The sequence below is a fragment of the Prosopis cineraria genome, unplaced genomic scaffold, assembly GCF_029017545.1.
Source record: "Prosopis cineraria cultivar Desert tree isolate PC_DT_omini unplaced genomic scaffold, ASM2901754v1 PC10, whole genome shotgun sequence".
Taxonomy (NCBI): Eukaryota; Viridiplantae; Streptophyta; class Magnoliopsida; order Fabales; family Fabaceae; genus Prosopis; species Prosopis cineraria.
The window spans coordinates 34,087,787-34,099,174 of NW_026555341.1; the positions used below are offsets into that span (position 1 = coordinate 34,087,787).

At 30.2% G+C, this 11,388-nt stretch overlaps 1 protein-coding gene across 1 annotated transcript; it reads right to left on the reverse strand.

The window, feature by feature from the left end:
* On the reverse strand, positions 1–3,822 carry LOC129284400 (uncharacterized). The gene is made up of 6 exons (XM_054919868.1): positions 3,276–3,822; positions 2,520–2,590; positions 2,276–2,398; positions 1,362–2,159; positions 1,045–1,261; positions 1–916 (listed from the first exon to the last, which is right to left on the reverse strand). The coding sequence occupies exons 1-6, from the start codon at positions 3,574–3,576 to the stop codon at positions 399–401; spliced, it is 2,028 nt and encodes a 675-aa protein (XP_054775843.1). The 5' UTR covers positions 3,577–3,822; the 3' UTR covers positions 1–398.
* Positions 3,823–11,388: the final 7,566 nt, after the last annotated feature.

An 11,388-nucleotide genomic window follows, 5' to 3' on the forward strand; every position in this document is an offset into this window, starting at 1 on the left:
TAAATAAAAGGGGCGATCTCTCTATTCTTATTATTAAATATATGGTTAGGTAACAAATTCCACTTCAGCATATCAAAACAAAACCTAAGTCACTCTGAGACAACCACGGTTATTGCACTACGCCTAAAAACTTCCAGCCAAAACTTTAAGGCATCATCCTTGCCTCCCTCGGGCTTCCACATTCCATACAAGCACCAAAATCAACTGAAGCTTCGATGCCAAAAGATTGCCCAAAATAAATAACAAAACTTGACCTAACACGCAAGAGCAGGCATGCATCGAAAAGATGCAGGGGAGAGTATATGCTATGTATGTACTTTTTGAGAAAACAGAGTGGGGAGACCAAGGAGACTAGCAAACCTAGTATATAAATGTGTATATATAAAAGTTCACAAAAGTCACCTACACATGACCAAGTTAGTTAAAGAGGGCACCACTGAAGAGCTGAAAATAGCTTGATCACCCCTGCCGTATTTGAAGTCGTCATGATCGACCACTTTCAAGGATGCCGCGATCATATAACTGTCAGAAGATTGGGGGTCTGAGGAATCCGGTGACTTTCTGCAGCTGTTTCGACCTGATCTGGTGCTGCTACTGCGTCCCCTCTTCCTAGATGACTTCCATCTTAACTGAGAAAGTATATCGTCCTTTGAAAGGTCTGGAACCAGCTCAGGCTTTCTTGATTTACTGTCACTTTCAGAATTCAAGTTAGTATCATTCCCACTTTGCTTTGAATGCCTGGCATCTCCGGCAGATGCAACTGCATTTGATTTGCTGGGATCTTGTGATGTTTTTAAGCTGGATAATATAGAACTAACTAGGTCAGGCCTTTCCCGCACTTGCAACCACCCACTCCCTGTCCAATCCTGGGCCGGTCTCAAGTCACCAGATCCAAATATTGACACTAACTTCTCTCCTGCAAAGAGGAGGTACCAATGAATAGACGTTAACAGAATAGAACCAAAACTAATAAAGATGCCCCCGGGAACAAAAATTTATGAAAATCGATAAGAGCTAACAAGAGGAAAGAATTGTTTGCTGTACCTGGGAAATAAACATGACACCTAGCTTCCGACTCTTTCTGAACAACGATACCTTCCCACCAACCATCATGCCACCAGACATCCACAACCGAACCAACATTAACCATCCCAGAAACCTTACACTGACTAGACTGAGGGGCCGGGCGCATCTTAGCACGCCCATTCAAATGGAGATCCAAGTGGTCTTGTGCTGCAATTCTGGAAGCTGAAACCCATTCCTGGATGACAAAAGAACAATGAGAAAAAAATTTCAAGCTTAAAGCAACCACGCAATTGTTCTTAAGAAAATTATAGTAAGTCAGTGGTCATGGAAGTTACCTCAAGCTTCCTAGCTTCATCAACTGCATCCTGAATGTCTTGATATTGCACCTTCACTTTATCTTGGTGTTTCTTTATGACAGAAGCTCTAAACCAGCAGCCCCTAATACCGCTGTCTTGAGAGAGGACCTCAACCTGAGAACCTACAGCTAAATACTGTAAAGTGTTCTTTTTTGTCTCTTTGCCAGCTGTAAAGCGAACTTGTTTTAAGGAATCGTTTCCATTTTTTCTTTTAGTTTCATTTCGACTATCATTCAGAGTTCCCATTTCAATAGCAGCACCTTCACCATCAACTTTTGCCCATCGCAACCTCTTGTTAGGTCTCATCCCAGATGCAAACTGGAGGTCCTCTACTTCCACTTTATCATCAGACTGCTGAGAACTTCCATTAGATTTTGCGTCAGAAAGGGTATACATGTATCTGAGTATTTCCTGTCTCCAGTAACCTTTAACTTGAGTTATATCAAAGTGCTTAACATCATCATTGTCAAATTGATTGTCGCAGACAAACGGTTCCAACATGGTATGTCTTGCTTCGTTCTGAAACTTTTCATAATGCTGGGGACTGAGTACAGTAGCCAATCCATCTATGCATTCGATGCTCAGATCTTGAAGACAAAGAGAAAAGAAAATCTCTCTGTCACTAAAACTGTGAGGCAAAAAATTACCAACCTCATCAATTTTGTGAAACCAGCGTACCATAACCATCTTATTGCCTCTGGAGTCCTCATACATGTCTTCCAAGTAGGCAACGAGACGTTTATCTTCTTCTGCTAAAACATATACGAAATCATAAACCTGAAAATGTTTTGACAAGTCAAAGGAAATGAAAAAAGGAGTATAACAGTCAGATTGTATATTATGTAAGGCCAAGGGAAGGGGAAAAACCGCAAATAAAAAACATGAATACTCACAGATATCTTTAAACCATTCCATATAAATGATTTGTAGTGCTGTCTTCGCTTCCTACAGGTCCACGAAGACCCTAACCATGAGAACTCTTTTGCACAATGGCCCAACTTGCGCAATTGATTATCCTGAAAACCCGAAATAGAAAATGAGAAAGCGAAAAAATAACAAAACCAGGAGCTCAACATACAGCAAGAAGTTCACAGGAAGATGCTAGGGGGATCATTGTAGATTTGCGTAATCAAATACCTTCAAGGTTTCCATGACATGTCTACTGCCACCATTTTGTTCCCTGACAGACGCATCCTCGCGCTGTGAATCTGAAAAATTAATTGGCAAATTTTAGAGAAAACACAGATTTGGCAACGCACAGTAAACCACATTAAATAGAAATAATACAACACATATCGCAAGAAAATTTTGCAAAAATAAGCGAGATAGAATTTTATGGTTTAAAAGATCGAAAATTTTATTAAAAAAAAGGTACTTTCAGACAGAGAGGCTTGAAATCCCATGCGATAAGGAACGCTACGCAGGTGCCCAACCAGACAGACATCCACCGAAGGTTTAGATGTCTCAGACAAAATAACCCATGCAAAAACTGGCGGAAAAACCTTGTAGGGAGAGAATAGCGAACAGCCCCAGTGAAACTCAATTTTACAAGGAGTTCTACCACGCCGCCCCGAACAGCAAATAGAATCGCATAAAGATACAATAGACTATGGTCAAGACATGAAAACTGGATGAGGAGAAAAGGATGAAACACCCTTCAGCTAAAAGCGACCAGCCGGCCAAAAGAAAATCACAAAGACAGCACGAGAACATTCGGAGACATTGAAATCAATCCCAATTTCATAGCTTTATTGATATTGGTCGTATACCAATACCAAATGAAACCCCAGATAAGAATTTGAATGAGAATCCCGAAACTCGAAAAAGAAATTTTAGACTTTGGAACGGGCGACGAAAACTTTGAGAAAATGATAAGGGATGAGGCGTAGGAACCTGAAACAATGGAATTCAACCAATCAATAACGTCTCTGCGTGATTTGAGCTTCAATAGCGATAACGAAGATGTCGATGACCCAATGAAAGCAAGGACCTCATCTCTAACAGCATAGTTATAAGACATGTGCCTCGTGCTCTTTTCTCTCCCAACCACGGCCAGATCTGAGCTCCCATTTCTTCTTTTGAGAAAATACCGCACCTCCTTCCTTCCCTTGCTTTCGCCGCCTGAGACAAACACCTCCTCCCAGCTCACATACCCACACGGCGTCGTGGCCTTCGCCGACGCCAATCTCTCCATATCACCTTGATGTTTCAATCTCTCGCCGAAACCCGATTCAAACCCTGCTTTTCCCTCCCAAGTTATCGCTTGCCTTCGCTTATCTTCGCTTCCGCGCGTGCCTGGATGAGCAAATACTCGATCTCCCTCTCTCTGCGAGTACAGAAATGAGAAGAAGATAGAGGAGGGAATATTGAAAGGGATTTATAGTTATTATTAATAATTAATTAATTAATAAGGGTGAATTTGAAAGAAGAGTGAGAAGGAGAGAGGGAAGAAATTAGGGTTTCGAAACAGGGGAAAGTCGAAGGAAGTTTCGTGAAGAGTGGGAACAAAGGCAAGGAGATGGTGACGTCAGCCCATAGAAAATGGATCCAAAACGGCAGCTAAGCCGGCCGAATGGGACATTACAAAATGAAAATTATATAATGGAAAACCCGGAAACGGGATCTAACGGTAGGATTGGGGAAAAGGTTGGTAGGAATAGGAGCCACAGCTTCACCGGCAGTTACCGGTAACGGTTTTCACGAAAACATTGCGAAATCAATTATGAGCTGTCAAAAAAAAACTTATTTTAATTAGGAGACAAGTCCACGATGTGGGCCTCCCCACTTGCCTTGCCGTGGATCCCACTACTCGGTCCACTGTCATCCATTTACGACCCCCTGCTCTAGGACTTTGCGCTGTCTGGAGTAGGCAAGTGGAATTTTACTTTCTCTATTTTAATTTAATTATTTATTTTATTATTAAATTAAATATTTTTAAATATAAGGAAATTTTAATTTTTAGACAGGTAATTAATGAATTTTTTAAAATATATTTAATAAATAAACTAGTAAATCATTCACATCTAAATAAAATATTATATTAAATAAAATTAAATATAAAAAAATTATATTAATTAAAAAAATTATCATAACGTGTCTTGATTAAAATAATTTATATTTTTAAATAGAGAAAATATTATTATTACCATTGCCACTTTAGTATTGTTATTACACACGCGATTATGATGACAAAAAACCATGGTCAACAGCAGTTTGAATAATTTAGTCATCCAACGGTGAAATAACCTTTTTCACTAACAACAATGCTTTTTAATTTTTAGTGATAATAAAATAAATGTAATATTATAATCTTGATGTTCTTTATGGCCAAAAATATCTAGCGTCAAGATAAATAAATAAAAGGAAAACTGCATCGGATCAGATCAAATTGTGAGGATGAGGTGAAACATAGATAATCATCAAGGATTCAATGTTTCATGATATAATTAGAAAATAAAAGAAAAAGGAGGGGACAGGGATCTAAAGGATTGATATTATTATGAGAGGGGGAACATGCTTTTATGTTTAAAATATGAATTTTAGTGTGATTAAGTGTATTTGGAATTATCACTTAATAATTTAAATTATTTGGTGAAATTATGATATTCCTTTTATGTGGTTATTTTATTGATCTTTGCTAAATATAATTGAACAAAATTCAATATACAAATACAAGAAAATTAAGTTCAAATATTTATTGATGCCCATGTCCACACTTACAATTTAAGACTTATTTAGCAATCTATTTTGAGAACAGTTTTTTATTCTCCACTATAAAAAGATAAAAAAATTTATTTAATAATGTATTTTTAAAAAGTATTTTAGAAAATAAAAAACCATATTGTTCTGAAAAATAAAAAAATAAAACCATCTTTTCGATGTTCTAAGATTATTATTTTGAAGAATAATGGAGGGTGAAAAAAACATCCATTTTTATTATCTTTTATTTTAAAAATATATTTTACAAAATATTATTTTTTAAAATAATAAAATAAAAATAATTTTAAGCAGGCCCTTAATCTGCTCTTGAAGTCACGGTACTCCTTTTTTAAATCGAAATCATCATTTACATCGAATATTGAGAATAGGAGTCAGTGAGGAGAGTGAGTTCTGAAATTTCCGCCAAAACATCTTTGAAAATTCCACTAGGCAGATCCATTATTTGAATAGATTAATTGAGAATTCTGAGAAAGACATATTAAAGCATTTAATTGATCATTACTCTCTTCGTTTTATAAAAAAATTTAATATTTTAAAATATAAGACATTTTAATAAAAATAAAATTTTATTAACAATAATTTTCTAACATTACATTTTTTATATATTCTCTCTCTTTAATATTTTTTTATTAGTGAAATATTAAATAAATAATATTTTTAAAAGTTTATATTTCTATCTTGAAAAAGTAAAGTTGTAAAATATATTTAATGAGTTTTATTGAAATGTAAAATTTTATCTAAAATATTTTATAATTTAAGACAAAGAGAATACATGATTTTCTAAAATTCCATAAACTTAACCTTGTAGTTTTTTCCCTGATGAAAATATAAATATTATTAAAAAACACTACAAACGGGAAAAAAAAAAATTCAGCCAAAAAACACCAAGGTTGCTTCGCAGTAATTGCAAATGCCATGGTATTTGTCCACATAGAAAACGAGAATACGAAGGTTTCAGTAAATAAACACCAAAGGATATGAACAAACTGAAGAAACAAACATTTGTTTGAACAGAAAATAAAAGATTTAAATTTATAAGTCCTTTAATTTTAAAAAATATATTTTAAATTTTAAATAATTAAAATTGTGACTATTTTATCTTACTATTAACTTTTAACAAAAGGTTGTTAGTTTTTTAAAAATTAAAATTTAATATGCAATTTTATCAAATTTTACTTTTTTTCTTTCTCTTACTCTCATTTGATAAAAATCACACATTAATTTTTAATTTAATGAATATTTATTTAAATTTAATTGTAAGAGCGAAATTAATTTAATTTTAATTATTTAAAGTTTATAATATACATTTTAAAATTTTAAAATTTAAATTACGTGTCAACCCCATGATAACTATTATTGGCATTTCAACAGCAAAAGAAAATAGGGTGCCTATCTGTAGCTACATAAAGCAAATTAACCGGGAGGAAATTATTAAAATTAGTTATAAAGCCCATGTTTCTAATGATTTGACCGTTAAATGCTTGTTAACGAGCAAAGAAGTTCAATGAGAAAAGTTGACTTGAACGTAAAAAAAAAAAAAAAAGTCTCCAATTACATTACGACATACACCAATATTATATTCATTGCTCTGAGTTTTCAATTCACAAACTAGTAGGTAAACTATATTGTTTACCAGCATTTTTTGGATCTCTTCAAACGTGACAAGGAAGGGACTATTTCCAACTGATTTTTAAATCTCAAGACTCTAATTTCGTAGAAAGGGTTGTTGATTCTTTTTTTTTTTTTTTGCCAGAAGAAAATTTAAAAAGGGTTGTTGATGATTACCCGGAAACAAAAAGGAGAGAGAAGCTTAATTTAAGCAGGTCTCACCTAATGTTTGGATTAATAAATTTAAAATTAGATTTTAGATTTAAAACTTTACATTCAAAATTAATGTATTAAAAATTCTTTATTTAGATCGCATAAAAAAATTTAAATAAAAAACAATAAAAGCAAAAGATGGTAAATGAAAGTGAAAGACTAGCAATAACAGTTAAATAATTAGTTATGGTGTAGAAGAAATTTAAAATTATAAAAAAATTATAATAAAATATGAACCTGTATAAATTTTTATATATCCAGAGCATGGATTTGGTTAAAATCCAAACGGACCTATATCTAAATGCAAAATTATGATATTTAGTTAACCTGTTAATTACTTATAAACTAATATAAAATCGTACTCTTGTATTTATGAATTCACAAATATATTCAATAATTTTAAAGGTCAACGCTAAGCGGCGAGTAAATTGTCGGTCTCTCGTTTTTTTTTTTTATTTCGTTGATTTTTTGTCTTTATTAATTATTGATGGAATGATTTGGAGAAATTATTATGTAAAAAGCAACATGAAAAAATTTAATGAAAAACTATATCTTACATCTTGTGAGAGACATGAATGCTGTCAGACAATGAAGATATAATTAGAATTAGATTGTTTTCTTGTGGATCGAATTATTAGTAGATATTTTTTAATACATATGTTCCCATCTTATTCTAAATTTAATAATATCTATGTTCTATGTTGTTAGGAATGAAAATCTTGTATCATCTTTCCCCATTTTTAAACTGCATAGTTATATAAAGTATTAATATCAATGTAACAAAGTAATGGTAGTTTTTTAGAGTTCTTAAAGTATACCCAGTGCACTATGTCATCTTTGATTTGTTCAATAAAAATATAACATTTAAATAATATTAAATATAAATGGGTTAATATTTAATTTAAACTTTAAATTATAGATTCAGGGATAATTTGAACACTAAATTTTAAAAGGTATATTTTGAATCATAAGCAATTAAAATTGAGGCAATTTTATCCTACCATTAAATATAAACAAGTGTTTATTAAAATGAAAACTAATGTGCGATTTTCACCAAGTGAGAGTAAAAGAGAGAGAGTGTGTGTAATTTGTTGAAGATAACATATTAAGCCTTGATTTTTAAAAAACCAACAAACATTTGTTGAATTTTAATGGTGGGGATAAAATTACTTTAACTTTAATTATTTAAAGTTTAAAATGTATCTTTTAAAAGTGTAGGGTTTAAATTATATATTAACCTAATATAAATTAATCCAAATATTAATAATAGTAGAGAGAGAAAATATAAAAAATTAAACAGATGTTTTATAATAAAAATAAAGTCATTAAAACAATGACACATATAATTTTATTTGATTGAATTAGTATAATTTTATTAGATGAATAATGGATCATGTGGTGTATTAGGTGTATCTAAATTTTTTTTTCTTAAACTCTATGCAATATGTATGAGACCCATATCCAGTTATTACTATTGTTATAAACATTTTTACAATAATTAATCACAAATTTAAGTTCAAATAGGCAAAGAACTATAAACATTCAAGATCCATTAATACCATTAATTTTACGCCATGACTCGTCAAGTATAAATACATTAATGTGCAAGATAAGTAAAATAAGCATTAAGTAAATGACCTTATATGACATTAATCTAATTGAGCTAACATATTTTCGTGCATCTTCACGACAGCTGACAAAAATAACTATTGTGAGTTTTTTTTTCTTTATTGTTTGTTCTTGAATTATTATAATTATAGTTGTCAAATTCTTGAGTTAATTTTATAAATTTAACATTTTTACTTTTCAGCTTATAAAATCGTGTTAACTTATTCATAAACTCAGACTAGATATAAACTCGGTTAAACTCGCGAGTTTACCTTTAAGTTTAACATTTTTACGTTTTCAACTTATAAAATAGCGTCAACTAATTTATAAACTTGAACCAGATGCAAATTTAGTTAAACTTGTCAAACGTGTCAATTTTTTTTTAAGTTAAGCGAGTTAAGTATATACTATGAAGAATTCAGTTTATAAAAGTTATATAACCTAATTCAGAAAAAAAATACATGAAATGCAAAAACTAATATTAATAAAAAAGAAAAAATACCAAAAATAAGTTTTCTTATTTTAAAATTTTTATGTCTCGTATATTGTAGTTTATCAATAATGATGAGTGTAATTTCAATGATTTATATTTTTAATATATTTAAATTAAATTGTAATTATATTTTAATAGCTATTTATTAATAGAGATAAACTTTTATGAGTTTACTATTCGAGTTTGTAATATGAGTTTATATTTCTGTCATGAGTTTACTTAAACTCTTGAGTTTAACAACCTTGATCATGGCCGTTGAGTATGAGTAAAATCTTACATAAAAACAGAATACAAAAAACTAAGAAAGAAATTAGAGAATAATTTAAGAATACTTTACTTCATTGGGGATGAAAATTAACCATTTAATCACGGGTACGTAAATTTGGAAACAATTGTGATTTGATAAAAATTATCATCAACTAATTCTCTTGATACATTGATTACAAGGCTTGATTTAAAAAAAACATTAAAAAGAATTAGTCTAATTAATAAGGATTTAATCTGCAACTTAGAAGATCTTGGATTCAAATGTGAGGAGGACTTTGTTGTTAGATTTATTTTCATATAAACAATTTTTAAGTTTACCGACATACACTGTCTCACTGAACTTGATAAGTCTTCATACTTTAACCCGCTAAAAAAAATTTAAATAAAAAAAGGGAGAGAAGAAAGATTGCAGAAAACCAAGTTGCTAAAAACATGGCTGATGTCATGGGACATTCAAAGCGCGTTATTTGAATTTTTGAGACGATAGAGACTCCAAATGTTTTAATGAATTATTTATGCTAAGGGGAATACGTGCGTCGGAGCATGAATGTTTATCACTTTCTTGATGTATGACTTGCTAATATTTATGCTAAGGGGAATACGTGCGTCGGAGCATGAATGTTTATCACTTTCTTGATGTATGACTTGCTAATATTTTTTTGATCTCTTGTAATACTACTTTCTAAATATCTACTCCTGAGATGTCATCGTCTTGATTATTTAAGCTCATATGAATATAATAATTGTTTCATAAATTGTATTTTTCTGTTCCAGGCACTTTCCTTATTAACTTTTCCTTGTTGACTTTAAAGAAAACTTACTCCTTTCACTAAAAAATATAAAATATTTTTAATTGAATATCATTCTTAATAAAGCAGTTACCTACTTTTAAACTAACTCTATCTTTTCATACTTACCCTTATTAAACACCTTATAATAAATATAAAATCATTGGATATTTTAAAAAAAAAGACAATGATTACACCTTAAAAGACTAAAAATGCTTTACATTTTTTAATATCCAACTTTTTAAAAAATACCTTACATTTTTTAAATGGATGAAGTATTAGTTAAGTCAAGAAAAAATTCAGAGACTTGTTTGATTACCTGTGTTTTTTTTTTTTGTAAAAAAAATTGAAAATGCATTTTCTGTTATCTATTCTGAAAAACAAAGAAATTAAAAATTGTTCTAAAAAATTAGAAAACCAAAACATGTTTTAAATATTTTGTTATTTTTTGTTCTATGAAACTAAAAAAAACAGAAAATATCATGTTTTGATTAATGACAGTAATGTTAATAAAATAAATTATTCTTTTACCTTTTATTTTCCAATTTAAATATTTTTTTAATAATAATTTAAACAGATTTTTTTTTCAAAATTTGTTATGAAAAAACTATTATATAATTTTAAAAAAATATATAAAACATAAAACAGAACTAAACAAGCTCTTGTTATCCAATTTTAAAACTTGCTATCTAATAATTAAAATATCCGAACCTAAACTCAATTATTGGAATTGGCCAGCATGAAGCATGATATCAGCCAGGGCCGTGGAACCTATAAGACAAGCGAGGCAATTGCCATATGCCTCCAAATTTTTTAAACGTCCCCATTATATATGTGTGTATGTATAATTGCTATTTATACTGTTATATATATATATATATATATATTTATAAATAATTGGTTGAAAAGATCCAATCTTTCACAGCATAACATTATTTATTGAGATGGGCCCATTATTTATGAAAAAAAATAACGAGATCCATAATACATGGATTTACAGTACATTAGCTTGCTCTAATTTTCTCTCATGATCTCACTTTTCTTTTTCATCTTTTTTTATTCTAAAGTCTAAACATTGACAAATATTGATATTAAAATTGTGTATGGTTTTAGACCATCAAGGCTAGCCTTATTAAAATCTTGTTTAAAAATTATATAATTATTATTGTTTCTTCACATAAATAATTAATATTATATATTTTCTTTGTTAAAAAATATAAAATATTTTTAATTTTTTAAAGTGTGATTATTATTTTTTTTCTTTCAAAAAGTGCTCATACTAAATAAGTCACTTTATATTTATTTTATT

Bases quoted from the DNA above. Each gene is read 5' to 3' on its own strand.
- LOC129284400 (XM_054919868.1), bottom strand. From the start codon at position 3,576: ATGGAGAGATTGGCGTCGGCGAAGGCCACGACGCCGTGTGGGTATGTG. The intron at 2,160-2,275 runs GTGAGTATTCAT...AAACATTTTCAG, and splicing joins GGAATGGTTTAAAGATATCT to GTTTATGATTTCGTATATGT. The intron at 1,262-1,361 runs GTAACTTCCATG...TTTGTCATCCAG, and splicing joins ATGAAGCTAGGAAGCTTGAG to GAATGGGTTTCAGCTTCCAG.